We start from the raw sequence: 22,621 nt of genomic DNA on the forward strand, positions 1-22,621 counted from the left end.
GGATGTGGACAGAAATTGTCTGCACCATAATTACAGGAAGGGAACTGGAGAAAGGAACAGAAACAGAAATTCAAAAAATTTCAAGTTTTGGGGAGTTTCTAGTAACTATTGGGATGAGAAAGGGGGAAACAGAATAGAAAATGGAATTAATGAAATGGAAAAAAAGTAGAAATTTGGGGGGTTTCTAGTAACTATTGTAACACTCTCTATGGAAGATGGGAGAGATTAAAGGTGACTCGTAACTCTTAGCACATGAGAAGGAGAGAGGCTTTTTGCGCCATTCAAGATACAGGCATTGTCTTCCATCTGAAGTCAAGATGGTTTGGCATTACAGATTGCACTAGTGACTGGTCATCCAAACCTTGTAATAGGCTTTTTTTTCATAAAAGTCCTGAGAAATCACGACCACTTTTAGGGTCTGGTCATAAAAAACAAAGATTCACAGAGTTACAAATATTAGACAGACATTATCAGTTATGTACCCATTAACTGAGGTGTCATGAGAGATTGACAGCTCTGCTCTGCTACTGTCAAGGAAGTATTTATACAAGCCAATGGGGCCAGTGAGTTTTTTCGAGTTACAGCACAGTCCTGAAGTTGTAGTGAAGAAACAGCAACTTGAGCATAGTACAACATGGTGAAAGAGCGTGCTGATTGTCATCAACTCCCCATGTAGTCAGTTTTTTTCTTGAATGTACATGGATTTTCCTTCACTCCACCTGAAGACCTTGCTTAGTTCTGGGCTCTCAATATTTTACATGAACCTGAAAAAAAAGGGATAAACAGGGAGACAGGGACGGATGTATGAATATACAAGCTTTTCAAGATGACCAGTCAACTGCTTCTTTCTCAATGCCATTGCAAAGGGACCAAATTTGAAAAATGGACCATTCAGCTTTGCTGCTAGTTAGGCTGTCAAATGTGGAATTTCGGTTCATAATCCTTAGCTACTGTGAAGCAAGGAAGCTTACAATGATCATAATTTTCTTTACATGTCTGGTTTAGTATGTTTTCAATGTGTTACATTGACTATGCGTTGTAGTTGGTTTGTTCTCACACCTACAAAAATTGAGGTGCGTTTTAGGTTTCTGCAACTTGTGAACTCTTGGGCATTCCTATACCAGGACTCTTGAAGTCTGAGCTTTTCAACTTTGCACAAGCAGCAAGATTACCATTTCCTATTTTTACAATTACTTGCATTCGGACTATGCTGGGCAAAACTGCTTACCATAGCACTGTCGAAGTGGCTGGGACCACATTTTTTGGACCTCCAGCTTCTACAAAGAAGGACTCCGAGTATTGGGCAGCTCGGGAAGCTTTGGTTAGTCTGCTTGGAGGTGATAGCTTTATTGGAGCTCCTCCATCACTTTTTGTTGTTGGCTTCAAAACACTCTGGTCTTTGGTTTTGTTATTGTCTCTTTGGTAAATGGACACAGCTCAGCAACTGCTAGTTAAAATATGGAAAACAAAATAAAATGTTGGCTCTTTTACTATTGTGTCTTTTCGTGAAACTAATAGACTCATGACAAGGGATTCAATTTCAAGAGCTGTATAACTTTTCAAAAAATTTGTGGCTTTATAATCTTAACAAATTTTTTTGCTTTTGCATGAAAAAAATGTAATGTTTTTTGGTTTTGCGATTGCTCCTATACACAGGCAAGCAGTTTGTGCCCTTGTTATTTTCAAACCTTGTCACAACATATGCACCTCAATCAATGATTATTGACTTTTGTTGGGTTTGACTCACGCCTACGCTCATAGAGGAGTGTCGGTGATCCTCAATAGGACACTGGGGCACTTTTTACTCTCCTTACGAGAGGTTTTTTCCCTTGGTTTTATTCTCTTTTATTTTATGTGCCTATGTTACACAGTTTGGGCACTTATTGTGTCTTACACCTTTTGGATGTGAACACACATTAGCAACCCTAAGGTTTCAAGGTTGTACTTTGTACTTGCGCATTATACTCTTTTGAGGATTGTATTGGGAGTCATGTCTTTACTCTCACACTCTCTTCAGTGCCAACTGTACTCTCAGTTGAGCTTCGATCTCTGTGCATCCTCTCACCTCTTACATTTGGTATTAGAGCAGACTTCAACACCACCAGCTGAGCCTCCATCCGCAGTGTCAGCAACTCCACCACCACCAACGGTCTTTAGCTCCACCATAACGAGCCACCACCAGGTCTGCTAGTTGCGAGCGTCACCACTTGTAGGCCTGCTGCATGTGTGTCTATTCTAGTGAGGTGTCCACCTGTTTGCCAAGTTCGCCACCTCAACATCTCTGCTTCCTAGCCTGTGCTACCACCAGTGCAACGCCTCATCTTCCCTGCCCGCCTATTCTGCTTTGGTTGCCACCAAGCAGGCCCGCCCACACCACTGGTTAGTTTGCTCTTAGAAGAAGAGCAAACAAGAAAGGACAATGGGATAGATGTAATAGCCTCTGAGCAAGCTTTTAAGTCAATTCAAAAGGGAAAGGGCAGCTAGTCTAAAAATGCTTCTGGGACTTCAAGTACTTTACAGAGCAGCAAGAAATAGGGGGGCACGCAAGCCAAGATGGGCAAGTGCCACTATTGTAAGAAGCCAAGTGACTACATCATAGAATGTAGGAAGTGCAAAGCCAAGGGGGAGGAGTCAGGGATGTCTATTTCTGATGCACCCTCTGTTGCTACTATGTCCATGTCTTTTGTTGTAGACCGTGACTGTTGTTTCTACACTTGTAGTTATAACTCTTCTTGGGTTGACAGAGCATCTAGCACTACTGAGGATACAAGTACTTGGTTCTTTGACAATGGTGCTTGTAGGCATATTACATCACACAGGGATTTGTTTTCCTCCATTATTGTAGCTCCTATTCTCAAGTCTATGCAATGTGCGAATAATGTATCGTACCCTGTTAGAGGTATTGGGGAGATTGTGTTGACAACCATTGATGGCTCTATTCTCCGTTTGTTGCAGGATGCATTATTTGTGCCAGGTATAAAGCAGAATTTGTTGTCCATTTCTTCTTTGGCAAAGTGTGGTATGCAAGTCATTTGGTGATGATAGATGTATAGTTAGAGATAAAGAACTCCTGACTTTGGTTTGGTTGGCACTTTTATGTCATGAACTATATGAGTTAGATGCTTATTCAGTTAATCAGTTGGTCTATCTAGCATCTACTCTTACTTTTTCTATGCCACAGTACAGTTCTAGCATGCTCGCATGGGGCATGTTAACTATGGTAGCTTAATGCTTATGCAGCATACACAAATGCTTGGTGGCTTACCTCTCTTGGAGAGACCTCTTGAGCATATGTGTGAAGGATGCATCTTGGGAAAAATTCATCGTTTTTTATTTCCTTGTGATGTTGCTTTTAAGGCAACTGCCAGATTACAAATTGTGCATTTGGATGCATGTGGCCCTATGCAGATAAAGTCATTGGATGGTTGTTATTATTTTATGACTTTCATTGATGACTTTACTTGCTTAGTCTGCTCAATGGTGAAAAAGTTAGAGGTGTACCATGCATTTTTGGCTTTTGTAGCACTTGCTGAAAATCAATTTGGCTCCAAGATTAAGACTCTCTGTTCGGACTGAGGGGGGGAATACATACATGTCTTCCATGCTGAATATTTTTTGAAGCAGAAAGGCATTGTCCATTAGTACACCACTGCATATAGTCTAGAGCATATGGAGTTGTAGAGAGGAGGAATGGGTCACTCATGGAGATGGCCAGATGTATGCTCAAAGCAAAGAGTTTGCCACATAGTATTTGGATGGAGGTAGTTATGTGTACTTGCCATGTTTTGAACAGGTGCCCTACCAAGGTATTAAAAAATGTTGTGCCTTTTGAGGCTTGGAATAGTTGGAAACCTTTTGTTGGATATTTTCGTACTTTTGGGTGTCTTGTTTATGCTCACATTCCGAAAGTACTAAGAAAGAAGTTGGACAACAAGGCTATTAAATGCATTTTGGTAGGGTACAAACAGTGATCTTGTCTCCAAGAAGGTATTTGTCAATAGGTATGTGTTTTTTGATGAAAAATCAGAATTATCCCTTGCTGGTTTTGATACATATCAGGCTGCCAATGATGTACTTGAAGGGCTGCTGCCTATTTCTTTTGGTGATACAACTGGAGCTTTAACAAGTGGACATAATTTTCAGCTAGTTGCTCCATTGAGTAATGCAGAAATTTAGCCTATGGCTGGCTTGAATATTTGGCAAGATGCTGAATTTGAGTTTCAAGAGGAGCTTGTACACCATCAAGAAGCTAGGCAAATGTCTAGATGGTACTTGCAGACTATGAAAGCTAGTCATTTGGATGCTCCTATTGCTGGTTGTAATAGAAGAAAAGCTTATTTGCATGATGGTGCTAATACAATGGAGTTTGTTATGGCAGCACATACATGTGATGATAAGGAGCCTGAATGTTTTGAGGATGCACAACAAGTGTGCATTGGATGGTAGCAATGCAAGCTGAGTTTGATTCTATCATAAAGAATCAAACATGGGATTTAGTGACCTTGCCTGTTGGGAAGAAAGCCATTGCTACAAAGTGGGTCTATAAGCTAAAAAGGAATGCAGATGGATCCATTAACAAGTATAAAGCTAGGCTTGTGACCAAAGGCTATACACAAAGAAAGGCATTGACTATGGGGAGACATTTGCTCCTACATCCCACATGACTACCAGTCGGTCTATGGTTGCTTTGGCTGCCCATCATGGTTGGTGTGCACCAGCTTGATATTAAGACTGCATTTTAACATGGGAAACTTCAAGAAGTGTATGTATAGTAGCCCATTGGTTTTGTAGTTGAGGCATCCGAACACTTGGTTGCAAGCTGAAAAAGACTTTGTATGGTTTGAAGCAAGCTCCCTAAGCTTGGTATGGAAAAATTAATGCCTTTTTACTCGGCTAAGGGTTCATTAATAGCTCATCAGAGTCTACACTTTACATATGTAAAGAGGGGGGATCCTTGTTGGTCACATGTCTTTATGTTGATGATCTTTTGCTCACAGGGACACATACTGATCAGATTTCAGCATTCAAACAAAGTTTGTAGCAAACTTTTGAGATATTAAACTAAGGGCCTTTGCATTATTATTTGGGCATTCAGTTCATTCTGGATGCTAGAGGCATTGGATTGTCAGAGTCTTGTTGAGAGGTTTCAAATTGGGCTAGTGACTTTGACTCACGCCGCTCTACAAGTGGAAATTGTTTCTTCTTGGCTCATCTTGCATCTCTTGGCTTAGCAAGAAACAATCTACTGTTGCCACATCGTCTTGTGAAGTTGAATACAAGGCAACTTTCACTACCACAGTTGAATGTGTATGGATGAGATGTTTGTTGGCTGATCTTGATGTATCTATTATGGAGCCTACTCGTTTGTTTATTGACAGTCAGAGTGCCATTGCAGTGCCACAGAACCCAATGTTTCATGCATGCATGAAACACATAGAAATCCACTATCACTTTTTTCAAAGAGAGGCTACAGGTAAGAGAGATTGCCTAGTCTAGTGTCCTACCACTAATAATGTGGCAAACATCTTCACCAAAGTTCTTCCTCGTGACAAATTTGAAGCATTTCACAATGCTTTAAATTTGATCTCCTTTGGTGGATGATCCTTGTATATTGATCACTCTTCACTCCAAGGGGATTTCTTGGGTTTGATTCACACCTACGATCACAGAGGAGTGTTAGTGATGTTGTTATGCTTGGTCGCCTCTCTTCTACTGCTATATCTCTGTTTTTTTGTGTTGATTTGTGGTAGTAGCACTTCAAAACAATCATGCTAGCATCTAGCTAAGGCTGCTTATGACCTAATTATTGTTGTTCCAAGCCTTACCTATTGATTGTTGTTCGATGCATATCAGTATTTGGGGATCTCCAAAAGTTGTGTATGAATGATATTGATCTAGTAAAAGCCTCCACCACAATCGGAGGGGCCCCAAACTCATCTCTAGTGATTCTCATGGTCAAGGTTAGGTCCCCATATTCATACTCCATGCAATAGTGTGGATATGACTAAAGTATCAAATATTCATAGCTTAGTGCAAGGCTCCAAGAACTATAGATGTGTGCACATCCTCTTAAACCCTCCCAAGTCCCGATGAGGTATACCCCCAGTCAGTCTAGACTTTGCTATATCTCTCATAGAGAAAGTGGGCCTTGTAAATAAGACTCCCAAATATGTATAAGAATCCACGTACTCCACCTCCTTCTGCCCATAGCTAAAGCTTGATGCTGATCTTCTCTCTCGCTATGGTGTGGTGCTAAACACCATGACCTTGGTTTTGCCAAGGTTAATTGAGAGTTCACTGCCCTATGCAAAAGAGTGTAGTGCATCCAAATATATATGTAACCCCTATGCAGAATCAGCTATGAATACAATACCATTTGTGTACAGCTAGAGAGGTATTTAAGTACCTACTAGAGGGGCTCCTCTATCTCCTCCCATGGGATGTAGTCTGAGATCTCATCAATGTAAAGTCAAAAAAGTATTGCTGAGGGAGGATATACTTGCTTTACTCCAATGACAGAGTGGGAGGAGCTGAAAGACCCTCAAGGAGCCCATACATTGCCAACCACTTACTCATAGAATCGTAGAATACCCCAAGTGAGCTCTCCAAGTACTCCTGTGCTATATCACTTGTGCATCAATATAGTCTCTGGGAGTGTGTCAAGAGCTTTGCGGAAACCTACAAAGCAACACCATCGCAAGAACTCCAATGATAGATGTGTCTTCTTTACTACATATGGTTTCTCGCTTATCTTTTTCTTGCTTAGTTGCTAGACAAGAGGGATTTCATTTCTTGAGTATAGCCTTCAGTGACACATCAGCATACAATTATCTATTCTTGGGTTTTGGCCAAAATATTGTCCATGGCCACTTACAATGAGAGCATGTTCGTCTTTTGATTTTTTGCATTGGACAAGTCTTCGGTAGATTTGGTAAACATCCAATGCATTAATCTTTTATTCCACCTCCAGTATATGTGGTCATGTGGGCCATATTCAAGGATTGTTATTGTGGCAAGTTATTCTATGGTTTCTTCTTGTGATCCTTAGGGAGATGGCTGCTCTATGGATTGATGCCATCCCCACCACGTTGATTTTTCTCGTTTCATGATCGCCTTCTTTTGTAATCGTAGCCTTGTGTTTCTTGTATCCCTTTGGCTCCATGTGTTGTTTTCTACATGTCTTTGAATCCATGTCGTTGACTAGAAGGCCCTTTGTAAATATTTTAGTTAATTAATTCAAACTTCTTTAGAAGGCCAGATATGATAGAAGCCATGTGGTATTGTAATGTTCTATGGATCAGAATGTGATAGAAGCCATGTGGTATTGTAATGTTCTATGGATCTTGACATGGATATGCATGAGCATCATCCCTAGCAGATGGTTCAGTAGCCAAAAGTTGATCCTGTGCTGCTTGCGTAGCATGGACATGATGATGGAAAAAAGGATGCTTCCCAAGCTAGTATTGAGGGTGCATCACTTTCGGTTGGTTGGAATTTGCCTCCTCGGGATAATTATTGGTTCATTGTGGTTAGACATAATGTTAGACAGGTGTCTCGCTCAACTCCTACTCACCCACCTCCCCATCCTATTACTTTGACTTTTCAACACAAAGGTAGAGGGTTCTATATGAAACCTCAATCGTCACGTGTTCCTACAGTTGGTGCAAATGATAAAAGGGCTTTTGATTTTGCTTTGCGCTTTGACGTGTGTGGGAGGCTTGTGCCTCCTTGGGATGTTTTTCGTTCTCAACAACAATAGTTTGTTTCTTGTGCTTCGATTGCTAGTTTGCAAAGATCAAATTTTGTAGATGTGATTCGAAGTTAGATGGAGAGATTTCAGGCAGCTAAAGTTGTTGATGTAAAAGGGAAAGGGAAAGTGGTGGTTCAGTAGTTTTCTCGTTTGTGAGCTATCATCAAAATTGCTTTATGGAATGTTAAAGGTATTTCTTGGGGCAATAAGCAGTATCGGTTGTGGAAAGTTGTGTTAGTTGGAAATTGGGATGTTTTTTGTGCCGTGGAGCATAAACAGCGTACTTTGGCAGGATCATCTTATGTATATAAGGATTATTCAGTCTTTCTTAGTGGTCGTGTTCCACATAAATCTGCAGTTATGTTGGCCGTCAAATCTTCCCTTCAACCATCTTTCGTTTCTCAAGACCCTCACAGCAGATTTCTAATTTTGGAAATGCTATATGAGGGAGAGGTTTTGCGGCTAGTGGGTGTATGCTCCTTCTACTGCTCGCGAATGTTGTTAGCTTAGGGATGACGTGCACTACCTTCCCATGGCTCGTCAAGGTTTAAGGGATGGAAGCATGGGCTATTTTTAGGGATAATGCACGATCGTTATCGTGATAGTATGGTATTCAGCATGTCTCCTCTTTACGAGCTGAATTGCAGTCTGTGCAATCTTTTTGGCCCACTCGTTGTCTTTGTGTCAGTTCAATCTCTACAAGAAGAGGAATATGCTAAATACAAATTTTTGGCGAGAGCCGAAGCTTCACACGATAATAACTGTCAATCTCATCAATTCTTTGCTCGATTACACCCGAAATGCGCTCGGGAAAATATTGTGCATTTGATGGATTAGCAAGGTGTTATGGTGACTAATCTTGCTTCAATCATTCAAATGTGTGTTAACCTTTATAAATCATTGTTGGGTCCACAAGAGATTCTTTCTGATGTTGTTCACTCTGCTCGCAAATATATTTGCTGTTTGGTTAGTAACTAGGTTAAGCCAAGATGGGTTGATTTGATGGAGGCTTGTATTTTGGAGGTTGAAATGGAAGAGGTGTTGTCTGATTTGCAGGAAAAGCCTTGGCTAGGATGGGCTCCCTAATGAACTATTTTCAGCTCATGTTGAGTAGCTTAAGGACCCAATAACTCGCATGTGTTAGCAAGTGTGGAATTATGGTATGATGCCTTTAGACTGGAAGAATGCTGTCATTCAGCTCTTGCCTAAGGTTCCCTCTCCAACCTCTTAGCAACAATGGAGATCCATTTGTATTACGGGTTTTTTATATAAAATCTTCCCTAAAATCATTGCCAATAGATTGTAGAAAGTATTTCTGCACTTAGTTCATCCACGCCAATACAGTTCCATTAAGGGTCGGAATATAATGCACAACATTTTGAATGTTCAATTGGGGATTGACTATGCTAAAGCTTCAGGCCAGCAGGTTGTTATGCTTCAACTTGATAATGAAAAGGCATTTGATCATGTTAGCTTGTCCTTTTTGTGGCAGCTAATGTCCACCATAGGATTTGGGTGTGGCATGATTTCTCTTGTTGATACCGTTAGTCAAGGTGTTGTGTCGTGTATTGCATGTTGGGAATAAAGGCCCTCGTACCTTTAAATGTGCTCGAGTGTGAACAAATCCTTAGCACTTGTGCTTACACATATATATCTATCTAAAAACCTAAAGGTACACACTCGTCATTGTACCTAAAAATGTGCTCACTCTTTGCTCAGCTCTCTCTCACTCTCTCTATCTCTCCGTGCACAACGAACACCTACTGTCTCAATCTTTGTGCCTAACTCATCTCTACAAACTCGTATCAAAGCTGGCAAGAGAGAACTGCAGACATTGTGGGTAGTCGCAGGTAGTGAGGACAGTCGACAGCGGTAGGCATTGTGAACAAGCGCCATGTGAGACTCTAACGAGGAGACAGGTCATGGCAGGTAGGCCACGACAGGCAGCGGACAGCGTGTGCAACAATTGATGGGGGTAGCAGTCCGTGCGTGACTGTCCAGAGCGTGACCATCGGGCAGCAGTCGCGGGATGGGTTCGTGGCGGGTAGGCGTAGGCGACGTCCAATTGGTGACCTGCACGGGGTCAACAGACCCCATCACACCTTTTTTTTTCAAAATCTTTTTTTAAAAAAAGAAAAAAAATCAACTTCCACAACCCTTTCTTGACGGGGTTTCGCCCTCTAAGCACAAAAGGCCAGATTTGTGTAACTGTGGTCCAGAAAATTTGGGGCTTTTCCCAGATTTGGGGAATGTGATGCAAGACAAACAAATTTGTCTCAGAAATTGCAGGAATTTGTGACATTTTGTCCCCAACATTTGGGGCTTTTCATGTACATGCACAAATTGGGCTGAAATTTACCCAATTTTTCGACATTGATGCACATTGGACCTCGTGAAATTTGGGGCTTTTGCAGTTTGGGCAAAATCTATGCAGCATTTGGTCATTTTATGTACATGCAGGTTGATTTCCACGCAATTTGGACATCAACACTTCGTAAAATTTGGGGGTTTTGCTGAAATTGCTCTATTTTGGCAAAATTGACCTGTTCTATGCATAATAGAGAAAATACAGCACCTGTTCGATCGCTCCCTCCTACTCCGTCTGATCACGCCCTCCACATCGTTGGCCGTCTCCCCCCGTCTGTTTGCCTTGCCTGACTGCTTCCTCCCCCTCCTGGCAGATTCCCCCTCGCTCCGCCGCACCCCGCCCGCCTGTCCACCTTGGCAAGACTGTCCCCCTTGCCTTGACAGTCAGCTCCCCCTCCCCCCCCCCCCCCCTGCTGTGCCCCTCCTCCCCCCTCCCTGGCGCACTACCTACGTCCGCAACCTCGGATCCATCGGCGGTGCGTCAATACAGCAACATTCTTCTCCCCTCGCCATTGATTCCCCCACCCTCCAATTGCTCCCTCTATCTACAACAACATCCCCCCTCATGTAGCACCGTGACCTGATTGGTAGTTCTCTCAGAAGGGACGCGCAATGGAAACCTATGGTCAGACGCCGACGCACTCAGCGAGTGCCCCCCAATCAAACACCTCATGTGTCGTCCTCTCTGAGGAGCAGGTCTTAGCCGTCCGAGCTAAGGAGCTGGAGCTAAAGGAAACATCGATTTCTGGTCAGGTAGTAGGACATTCCCCAGCTAGGGCCCAACTTAGAGACTGGCTTCACTCCACGCTGCGCATCGGCACAACACAGATCATGGAGGCAGTCCTAATGGGCCAAGGGATCTTCATGGTCCGGCTCAGTTTGGCGGACGCAGCTCGCTAGTTACTCGCCAATTCACCACATGCGTCCACGAAGGGAGTCATTTACATGGTCCCTTGGTATAGTGGCTTTACTGTGGAGGCGTTTGCACTCCACAACAGGTTTCTTCTGCACCCCGTCACCCTTCTTTTCCCCGGCCAGACGATAGAGTATCGCGAGTTGGTGGAAGACTTTGGACGGCTCTTCGGCACTGTCCTTCTCGCATCTTTCGCGGATGTAGTGACAACAGCAGGAGTCCCAAAGGTACAGGTGATTGAGGCATGCGGGCACTCCTTTAGGCAACAGGTCATTGTGACCAGGAAACCAGGGCGTACACTGCCGCCACTTTGGGCATCAGGCAGTAGTTTGTATGCGTTTCGGAGCCAAGAGGGCTCCGCCGACGGGCCCACAAGTGGACGCTGATGGCTTCACACGGGTGCAGAGAGGACAGAGAGGGCGACGGAAGGGGGGCGCAGCCAGCTCCTCAGACCTAGGCTCGACATCAAGGAGTAAGTGGGCAAGCGATGCCCCCTGGATAGAGCACTTCACAGCCCCCCCTGCCCATTCCACGCGGTAGCATGGCCTCAATTCTCTTTCCCCCCCCCACTGACCTTGGCCCACAGTCCTCCCTTTCCAGGGCCACTAGTTCCCCCCTACACCCACCATGCATCTCTATCCATCCCTCCATCCTCTTCCCCCCCTACCATCTCCCCTATCGAGCACCCCCCTTGATCCGCATCCGGTTCTGGTGGTCCCCCCTTGACCCACCCCCCATCCTCCCATAGGAGGTAATGAGCTACACACACCTACTTCCTCCTCGCATCAGTAGTCCTCCTCCTCCCATACAGCCACTAGCTCATCTGCCCCTGCTGCCCGTCACACCTTCCCGAGACAAGCACAACTGTTGCCACAGGAGTTCTTCCGTAGTGGCCCATGATCCTACGTGAGAGTTACAGTGCACAAAGAGTTTGCACTACCTCTAGAGGTGGGGATCTTCATGATTCGTAAGTCAAGGAGGGGCAAGGTCCATCTACTAGCACCACCGGATGGACCAAACTACGCCTTTTTTCTTCAGTCCTCTCACTCAAGGAAGTGGACGACTATGACGATAGAGGAGGAGTTGAAGAGTCAGGTGGCGTATCACATCTCCCAGTGGATGGGAGATAAAGGATTAGCATTGTTTGCACAGAAGTGGCCTGGGTGCATGATGGACATTAACTAGTGGGCTGGTGCGGAGGTCCCACACTTGAGCATTATCTTTCGAGTCTCTGCATAGTGGAGAGCTCTGATGGACGTGGTCAAGTGGCCCCTAGCACAGGCGGCCTGTTTCTACTAGTGTACCGAGTCATGACTCTCAGTATGGTTGATAGATGCATTGAGCATCTATCACCCCTATAGTCTGCTCGAGGGCTACCATGGGGGACTGGAGTTCGTCATCCAGGCCTGCGGCAAAGGGTACTCGCATGCCCCATAGTTCTTCCCCCTATGGTCCGCAGCCAAGGGCCACCATGGGGGATTGGAGTTCACCGTCTAGACCGGTGGCAAAGCGTACTTGCATGCCTCACAGTTTCTCCTCATTAGCAGCCTCCACACCAAACAGATGCCTATTCGGTCAGTCACAGGTTTCCCCATGAGTTTACACCTAGCATCGTGGAATGTGAATAGCCTCCACTACAGTGGGGCACGTGGTTCCAAGAAGTTGATTGTTGGGCAAGAGCCAGCCTGGCCTGGCTGGGACGGATCGACATCTTGCTTCTATAGGAGCACAAGCTCACCCCCACCCAGGTCCAGCGGGTAGGGAAGGTACTTCTGGGCAGCTTGCACGCTTACTGGGAGCACGTCATAGGTGCCCATGGCAGGAGTGGAGGCATATGCACTTCTATTGGCTCGAGTCTCACCGCCTGTGTACGAGACCATGGGATGATAGTGGCAGGGAGGGTTCTATGGGTCAGATTGGATATTGGGGACTCGTGCCTTGGAGTCCTCAATGTCTATGCCCCTACGAAGGTTAGGGCACGCAGCAAGTTCTGGGTGGAGATTGCGGATGGACTCTTGTATCATTGGAGGAGACTTCAACAACCTAGAGGCTTCGGAGGACCAACACGGGGCAGAGGCAGAAACTACCAGGGCATGGCTGGGGAGGATCATGAGGCATGGGAGGTCTTTTTGTTGGCAGTCAGAGCATGCGATGCTTGGAGAGACCCTGCCTTCCACAAGAGGGAGAGGTCCTTGGACTTCTCTTAGGGATACAGGCGGCTAGGTGGAGTCTTGCTGGACTGGTTGGAGAGGTTTTATGTGGGAGATTGGGGAACCTGTTGTGGAGGCCAGATTGAGTAGCTAGCAAGCACTACATTGTACGATCATTACCCGCCAGTTCTCCTGACACTTGACCCCCTAGCATCCGCCCTAGACACACGATTCTGTCGGATCCCTGACTTGATCTATAGGAGGGAGGAGGTGACGAGACAGATAGAGCAGATTTGAACCAGAGAGTGGGGCAGGAGGGACCGGATAGCAAAGGAGGTTGCAGAGGTCCCAGCAAAGTCGAGCAGAATTTGCCAAGAGGCAGCCATACAGGCCAAGCAGCAGAGTTGGGAGGAGAAGAGAGCACTCCAGCGGGACCTTGCAGCCACACAGAGATTATTACAAGAGGCACCAGGGGATACCACCCTCCACGCACAAGAGGTGCGCGCAAGAGCAGCCATCGCTAGCCTAGAGGATAGGCACTCAGAGTTCTCTTTCCAAACCTGAGCAGCCTTTTGGGTGTAGAAGGGGGAGACGATGTGCACAGAGTTCTTCCAGGTGCACTAGCCTTGCACGTAGGTGAGTAGATACGCAGCCTTCGAGATCAGTATGGGAGGACTCATTCTATAGCCTAGATGAGGTGATCCGCATCCGGTTTCCAGCCTAGAACCCCCTGATCCGCATCTGGTCTGCACCTGCACTGCCACGACTTTGGGCATCAGGCAGTAGTTTGTACGTGTTTCGGAGCCAAGACGGCTCCGCCGACGGGCCCACAAGTGGACGTTGATGGCTTCACACGGGTGCAGAGACTACAGAGAGGGCGACGGAAGGGGGGCGCAGCCAGCTCTTGAGACCTAGGCTCGACAACAGGGAGTAGGTGGGCGAGCGACGCCCCCTGGACAGAGCACTTCACAGCCCCCCCTGCCCATTCCACGCGGCAGGACTGCAGCCCTCCACATCGAGCATCCGCGCCACAGACTGCCTTGCCTCAATCCCCCCCCCACTGACCTTGGCCCACAGTCCTCCCTTTCCAGGGCCACTAGTTCCCCCCTACACCCACCATGCATCTCTATCCATCCCACCATCCCTCGATCCTCTTCCCCCCCTACCATCTCCCCTACCGAGCACCCCCCCTGATCTGCATCTGGTTTCCAGCAAAAGACAGCTTCAGCTAGAGGACAGAGATGTAGACAGCAGAGGCTTTCCATACACAGGGTGGGCAGAAATGCCAGGGGGAGGATGGCCTCTCTAAGGCCTTCTTTACTACCTAATGGAAAGTGGTGAAGGACCCCCTACTGATGGCCTTCCAGGAGATTTTCACTTCAGGATGATAGATGCTAGGGAGTCTCTCAGTAGGCTTTATCAGTCTTCTTCATAAAGGGGGAGACCGGTTGGAGCTTTGCTAGAGGAGACTGATCACCTAATTGTCAATGACCTATAAGGCACTGGCAAAGATGATTGGTAGGCGACTACGCCCCGTGCTTCCAGATATCATCCATGACACACAGACAGGCTTTGTCCAGGATCGGAGCATCCTAGACAATGTATTTACCTTCTTTGAGGCGACAAAGTGGGCTCACCACAGTGGGCAAAGAATGGCCGTACTACTCTTGGATTTCGAGAAAGCTTATGACAGGGTGGACTGGGATTTCCTAGAGGGCACCATGGTGAGGTTGGGATTCCCCCAAGTGTGGATTCGTGGGGTCTCCGCACTTTACAAATCGGCCACCAGCAAGGTTCTGAAAGGCGGAAGGCGAGGGGAGGAGTTTTGGTTGGAGAGATCGGTTCGACAAGGCTGCCCCCTAACGCCATACCTGTTTCTACTCTTTGCAGAGGCGATGTCTGATTTCCTCAGGTCACGTGTGAGCGGATTACGTGGCCTTCAACTTTCAGTGAGAGAGGAGACTGAGTTTTTAGACTCATAGTATGCAGATGATACAACCCTCTACATAGAGGATGATGAGTTGATGCTGGAGAGAGTGAGGCTGGCTCTTGACATGTTCTGTTCTGCAATGGGAGCGAAAATCAACTGGCGAAAGTCAGTTGGTTTCCTCACAGACTCCGACTCTAGCACGGAGTGGGGCATCCACATGGGATTTAGATAGGTGAGGAGAGGGCAGACCGTCCGGTACATAGGGTTCTAGGTGGGACCCGATATTACTCCTGCCCTGTTGTTTCTTCTTGTCCTTGATTCTATTTGGAGGAAACCGAGCTATTGGAGCATGGCTCGCCTCTCACTAGCCCAATGAGCCCTGGTGGTTAACCAGGTTCTCCTAGTGACGGCGTGGTACATCGCCTCATGTTGGTGCTTCTCATCTTGCGTAGTGTAGCTTCGTCGCCTAGTGCAGAATTTCCTTTGGTCAGGGTGTGATGGCTCCAAGGGTTCTAGGGCCAACGTGGCGTGGGCGACCATCATAGGACATAGCTCAGAGGGAGGACTTGGGATCATAGACTCATAGTATCAGAGTATGGGCCTCTTGGGCAAGCTAGTTGTCCGTAGTCTCACACCAGGCGGGCAAACCTAGAAGGTCTTATTGTAGGAGGGCCTTCAGGACTGTGTAGACCGAGGCTTGGCGGTGAGTGGAGGCCGTCCCTGAGATGGATCATTACATCAGCCCAAATCACTCTCCCCCCCCCCCCAAGATCACCTTTCCTTTGCAACTTACTCGGTGTGTGGTAGGGCCTTTGTAAGGCCCTAATCCAGAGTCACCCTAGGTGTCCAGGAGGAGATATCGACTTTCAACCAGTGATCTAGAACCCCCAGGTCAAAGATCGGGAAGGGGCATAGATAGGTTAGTGCCTCCACATGCAATGGGCTAGGTGGGAGGCCGGCCCGGCTGATACCATCAGGACATGGCAGGAGGTGTACAGGATGGCAGATGAGGAGGTGTTGCAGCGAGTATCAAGTTGCCAGAGAGGAATGGAGTTGAGGAGAAGAGAGATAGACGCAGCAATATCTCCGGAGTGGCTTGCTCCCCCAATACGAGAGCCGATAGAGCCTAGGGTGGTATGGGCAGCTAGGTTTTTACCAGCAGGCATCCCCCTTCAAGTGGCAGTAGAGTGGGTGGCGCGCCGTAGGGGACTTTCTTTGGCGTTCAGGAGGGGGGACGTCTGGCTCTTGACAGAGGGCAGCAAGATGTGGGGATTGCCGCCCTCTTGTGGAGGAGGATTCAGGTAGTGGGCCTTCAGGGGAAGACATGGGGAATGGACCCCTATGTTTTCTAAAAGGAGCTCAGGGAGTGGCGCCTTTGGATGTGGGAGGGCAAACCACTTGATGAGCTGGAGTGGGATCTAGAAAAGTGGCTATGGCCGGCCTCTACAGTTGCCAAGAAGCCACCCAGGTTCCTAGAGTACACTGCTAGGATTGGCAGACATGTACTAATGTAGGAGGATATGGACTGCGCGCCGTCACGTAGTAGGCACTGGGCGGAGCATAGCATCACGGAGCCCTTCCGACGGACCTTCTGGAGCCGCCTATGGGATAGTTGGAGACCGACGGTCGTATTTCTTATGGCTGGTGGCACATGGAGGCTTGGCGGTGGGAAGTTGGCTTGCCCAAATGCAGGAGGGAGGTTGTAAGTGTTGCACACAGCAGCCTCTTGAAACCCTAAAGTACAAGTTGAGTGGCTTTGCATAGTGTGTGAGAGATGGATAATGTAGACAAATGCAAGCATCAAACCGTGGAAAATGAATATTTGGGAGACGAATTTGATCAAGATCTAACACAACCGTCCATGGAAGCAATGTTCAACACCCCTTCTAAGAACACATGGTACAAGACGTATGGCCGTAGGGTCCATGATTGGACCGTCTCCCCAACATTTGACAGGCATGGAAAGACCTCACGCACCATGAATGAAAAGAAATATGAAGAAATTCATCTCATGATTCGCTCTCAAAACTACGAATTATGACACAAGAATTGGAGAAAGAAATATGAGAGCATGCCAAAGCTGAACTGAATGTAAATCAGAGGGCAGAAATGCAAGATACGCAGATAAAGATTAAGAATGACTTATAGGCACAAATGCTGTCTGAAATGCACATGCTGAGAACTGAAATGCTGAAAGTTGTAGATGCCTACAAATCTGAAATCTCGGAACCAAGGAAAAATTAAATACATTTAGGAAAAAAGAAATGAATGTGCAAGAAGAATCATAAAAAGAGAAAGAGGCCTTGAAGGCATGTGAAAGGGAGATTCACTCATGGGCAGAAGCAAAGACAACACTGAAGCAGATAGAAGAAGCCAGCCCATGGATTGAGGTAGTAAAAAAGGATAAGGGAATATCAGTGAACAAAACTAAAGTAATGAATGCTACCTTGGAAGAAGAGGCTAGGAGACGGGTTAGGGTTTTATATGTCCGGGTAGTAGGATGGGAGGAGAAGAGCAGCCCACAGGAAGATGCTAAGACACTTGCTGAAAAAATTGGGGCTTCAGACATACCTATCGTCAGTGCTTGGAGAGTGGGGAAAGAGAACTCTAAGTCCAAGACTCTAATTCTTCACTTTCGAGACAGAGAAAAAAAAGGCCTTCCTCTCCAAGAGGAGAGCCCTCAAGCATGAGAAGATTTATTTGGATGAGGACCTTACCCCAACACAAATAGCGCATTGCAGAGAACACATGCCCAAGGTATTGGAGGCTCGCAAAGAGGGAAAGTGGGCTGTTTACAGGGATGGACGAGTCATCATCACTGACAAAAGGACTTCATGACGGTATGAGGCCTATGAGACACTTCGGATGTCAATATGGAATTGTAATGGAGCCCTACGCTTGGATGCTAGTTACTTTGAAGATAGCTTCTGAAACATGGATATAGCAATGTACACAGAAACACACCAATGTAAAGGCAGCCGACTACTAGACGTGCGGGGATATAGGTGGGAAAGTGCATTTTGTCCAGTAGCTAGAAAACCAAGAAAAGCACTAGGGGTTCTGGAGGTGTGGCCATACTATACTGGGAAGACCTCAAAGGGATAGTGCAAGTAATAAAAAGAGATGATGATGCACGATATTTATGGATTAGGATACATGCAGGAAGACCATGAGATATATTCATTGCAATATGCTATGCTAGCAATGGGGACATATTATTAGTAGGAGATTTCAATGCACGCACTGGAGATAGACAGAGTGGCTTTTATATGCATGATAATGCCATGTTCAAAGAGATAGAGATAGATGAAAAAGGCCTATGCAAGAGAGCCGAAGATAAAGAAGTTGAGTACCTATGGGGCACACCTATTGACTTTGGGAAGTGCACATAGACTAGCCATCTTTAATGGTCTGCCACAATGGCCAGGATCTGACAATTTGACATGTTGGAATCACAAAGGAGGGGCAAGTACTGTGGACTACTTGATAGGCTCACTAGCATTGATATCAGATATCCAAAACTTTAAGATATCTAAGAGACCAATTGACATAGCAGCAAATTATGCTATTTTGACACTCATGCTCTCTGTACATATGAAACATGAAACACCATGCCTCCCTAAACATCCCAAATACTACTTTACAAAAGACACCTCACACATCTACAGTGGTTCTCTGCAGACCAGTTTACATACATTGGACTTGAGGAGATCGTTGGAAGAATGTACAAGGGATTTAGCAGAGGCCATACATGGATTAGCCATGTATGCATTCCCACACACCTTACCCCGATGTAGACCCACACGATCTACTGCTCCCCAAAATAGCTGGTATGATGATGAGTGTAGAGTCACCCGAGCTCGCTTACAGAGGAAAGTGGAGCTAGGCACTCAGACACATCGCCAAGCAAAGGCATTCTTCAAACACCTTGTGCAGAAGAAGAAACCAGACTACTTAGTGAAAGCAGAAGCAGAGATATATCAGCTATTTTTGGGGCAAGATAGCAAAAGCGCATGAAAGATGTTTCATAAAAGACATCCCCCCATATAGATTACATCACCAAATGCTTGGCTTGACTATGGGAGATAGCTATATGACTTGCCACGACAGCCACCTATGCAGTCCCTCACAAGCTTGTAGGCCAACACAGTGGCCATTCTTCACATGGAAAATGATTAGGGATGCAATTTATAGGTTACAAAATGGGAGGGCACAGGATGAAGATGGACTAGTAGCAGAACATTTCTCACATGCTTGTGACATATTAGCATCCATATTAGCACATATGTTCAATAGAGCAGTATGTGAAGGTTTTCCTATGAGTTGGTCAGACAATACTATAATTCCACTATTTAAAAGCATTGATTCCGTGATTCCTAGCAACTACAGGACTATCATGTTCGGTCATACTTTGGCCAAGATATATGGATCTATATTGGAGCATGAACTTAGTTGAGTGGGCTGAAATGCAAGGCAAGAGAGCACAAGGGCAAGTAGGTTTCAGACTAGGATATACCACACTGGACCATATTCTCACATTTAGAGCCATTATCGAGGAGGGTCGAACTCAAGACAAGAGGATCTATTGTTGCTTTGTAGACTTTTGGAAAGCTTTTGATACAATTCCTCATACACGCATCATGCAGAGATTGCTGGACATTGGAGTATTAGAGGTTATACAATGGGGTGTCTATGCATTATATGAGGCAGTGACAGGTCATGTACGAGCACCTTGGGGGCTATGAGAGAGGATTGATAGTACCATATGAGTGAAACAAGGATGTCCACTTTCACCCACATTGTTTGGTCTATACATAGATGAAGTGTTTGATTACATAGACCGAGGAGAAGGAGCTGGAGTCAGCCTAGCAAGGGTGTTGATATCGATATTACTATATGCAGATGATATTGTTCTCATTTTAGATTCACCGGAGGGATTGCAGTGCCATCTAGATGCTTTGCACATCTGTTGTAGAGATAAAGACCTCACAATGAACCTTGGGAAGACCAAATCCATGGTTTTCAATACTTCAGCAGCATGGGTGACTAGATCTATGTACTAGTTCACATTTGGGGGAGACATACTGGAGCATGTGGGGAAATATGTCTATTTGGGAGTCACCTTCTCTGGGCCACATTTTTCATTGAGAGGGGCATCATAGGCACGTCTGGCACACTGATACGCAGCACTAGGGGCACTCGAGAGTCAATGTGCTCACATACAGAGCCCGGTTGTTTGACATCCTAGTCACACCTACATTACTATATGGAGCAGAGGTATGGGGTTGCAGCTTGTACCAGAGGCATCTTAGCCCACTCATTGATCAGATTGGTGTAGAGAGGGATTATTATGATGGTTGGGATAGCATGGAAAGGCCATTCATCGTGATGATAGCACGCATGATTAGGAGTAAGCCTTCCATCCCACATCCCATTGTTAGAGTAGAGCTAGGGGAAACACCTATAGTTACGTAGGCACTCTTCAGGGCAATGGCCTTTTGGCACAGACTATGGGAACTTCCACGCCATAGATACTCTAGATTGACACTAACCTCATCTAGACAACTAGTAGTAGGAGGAGAGAAGAACTGTTGGTTTTCACAGATGACTATTTGGATGAGGCTACATGATTTGGATATTGATTGTCTTCCACCATTGGATTATAGCCTTGACTGCCCTACACTTTCTCTCAGTCGATCAAAGTTGAACCAGGTGATCAGAGCTAATATCTTGAGGATTGAGACAGCAAGGACATGGATCCATCCACCACTCCCTCTAGGATTGAGGATGGAATTCTACAAGAGTCATTTCTTGTGTCTCTCTGATGATGGTTTCACTATTCGGTCAACATAGAGTACCTCCTCACATAGGCTTCAAATGAAGACAGGCAGATGGACAAATACACTAGCAGAGGATAGGACTTGCCAGCTTTGTGGTCGAGAGTCTGAGACGGAGGAGCACTACATACGCAGATGCACATTATACTATGACATATGAGGATGGTACCACTGCCTCTTTCGTGATGGATTTGGACCCCTTCATCACGTCATGGAGTACGAGGACCAGAGATGCCTAGGTCTTTTTCTCTTGGAGCTCAAGAGGCGCCAAACTACACTATTGCGAGATAGGAGGCCAGCTCACCCAAAGGGACACACACAAAGAGCAGTGACACGCTTCTTCTACAGCGCCGACCCTATTGACATCACGAGACTTATTCTACAGAGCCGACCCTACTGACACTACGAGCCTAGCAGAGACACAGCCACCCCGCCAGACACCTTACAGGCCACACCGTGGAGTGACATTGGATATAGCCATTTCCCTTCGTCGAGTATGACGACCCCGTCTACCAGGACCACGTCCGAGAAGGCCACACCACAGTCGGATTAGAGCCATTATCACGAGACACCACAGACTCACCACCAAGCATATCAGTGAAGTAGCTAGGAACCGCATTATAGCTGAGATCATGTGTAGATCTTGAGATCAACTACAGCCCATAGTCCCCACCACACTTTTGTACATGGTTCTATCAGATCTGGTTCTAGATTTTGTCTCATAGGCCACATTGGCCTTATGTAGACGTTAATATATCTCTCTTTCTTTCTTTCTTTCTTTCTCTCTCAAACCTCAAAAATGTCTTTCCCACTGGCATGGGCAAGTTTTGTGAACTGGTAGTCTTCTAATCACACTTTCTAGCATTATTTGGATTAATTTAGTAATTTTTTTAGTGCCTAGAAAATTAGTCTAAGGAACTAACATTAAATTGGCTAGGTCAATTCATCTCCCAAGTGTTTCAGGTTGGTAAAACTATTGAGGCCTTGAATACATCCCCTTGTTTGGCTGCACCAATAGATTGGGACGAACAATACAGATGAGCAAGATTAGAGCACAGCCTGCAACCACCCCTCATTGGCATAGAGAGGGAATCTTTGATGAGTTTTTATATGACTTTTGGAGGCGGCTACATGAGAACTTCAAGCCCAAGAAGGTATTTCTCTTTCTATGGCTTCTAGCCCATAGGAGTTTAGCAGTTGGCACTTGGCTTGGTTATGGCAGGGACCCAGTGGCATGTGCACAATGTGGTGAGCCTGAGGAGACACAAAGATACTGCCTATGGGACTGTCCTAGAGCCCAGTTTGAGGAGAGCTCTTAGAATAGTATTCCATGGTATAGCGGAGTCCATGGTGGCAACATGGGGGGCTATAGCTTGGGTTAGAGATAGAGGTCAAGCATGCGGCTATGAGGACACTCATGGGAGCATTTCTTTTCTCATCATTGGACATCTAAGTAGGATCCATACCCTAGACTACTCACAGACACAATGGACTCAAGGACATTGTCACAAATGGGAGCTAATTTCTAGTATTATAGCTTGGTACATATAGACTATGAGATGTAGCTAGGTCATTGATCTTTAGGAGATACCCAGTGGGGAGTCTTTATTGATGATTTGGACGGAGATAGTCCACACTCTCCGTGGGAGATGGGAGAGGATGCAGGAAAGCTCT

The 22,621-nt window shown here is 45.9% G+C and overlaps 1 protein-coding gene across 10 annotated transcripts in view; it reads left to right on the forward strand.

Moving 5' to 3' along the window:
* Positions 1–22,621, forward strand: part of LOC148024742 (uncharacterized) — a 267,919-nt gene that overhangs the window by 202,444 nt on the left and 42,854 nt on the right. For 6 of the 10 annotated variants that reach the window (XM_087694403.1, XM_087694401.1, XM_087694400.1 and 3 more), the window contains one exon: positions 1,085–1,337. The exons of 2 other annotated variants lie outside the window; for them this stretch is intronic. In XM_087694403.1, coding sequence (XP_087550529.1) covers positions 1,085–1,337 — 253 coding nt within the window. Of the gene's footprint in view, positions 1–1,084; positions 1,338–22,621 lie in introns of those variants that run through there. 2 more of the 10 variants (XR_015693346.1, XM_087694405.1) reach the window with 2 other exon arrangements.

The sequence above is a fragment of the Lygodium microphyllum genome, chromosome 15 (assembly GCF_053477565.2).
Source record: "Lygodium microphyllum isolate KBCC chromosome 15, Lygodium_microphyllum_v1.1.10, whole genome shotgun sequence".
Classification (NCBI taxonomy): domain Eukaryota; kingdom Viridiplantae; phylum Streptophyta; class Polypodiopsida; order Schizaeales; family Lygodiaceae; genus Lygodium; species Lygodium microphyllum.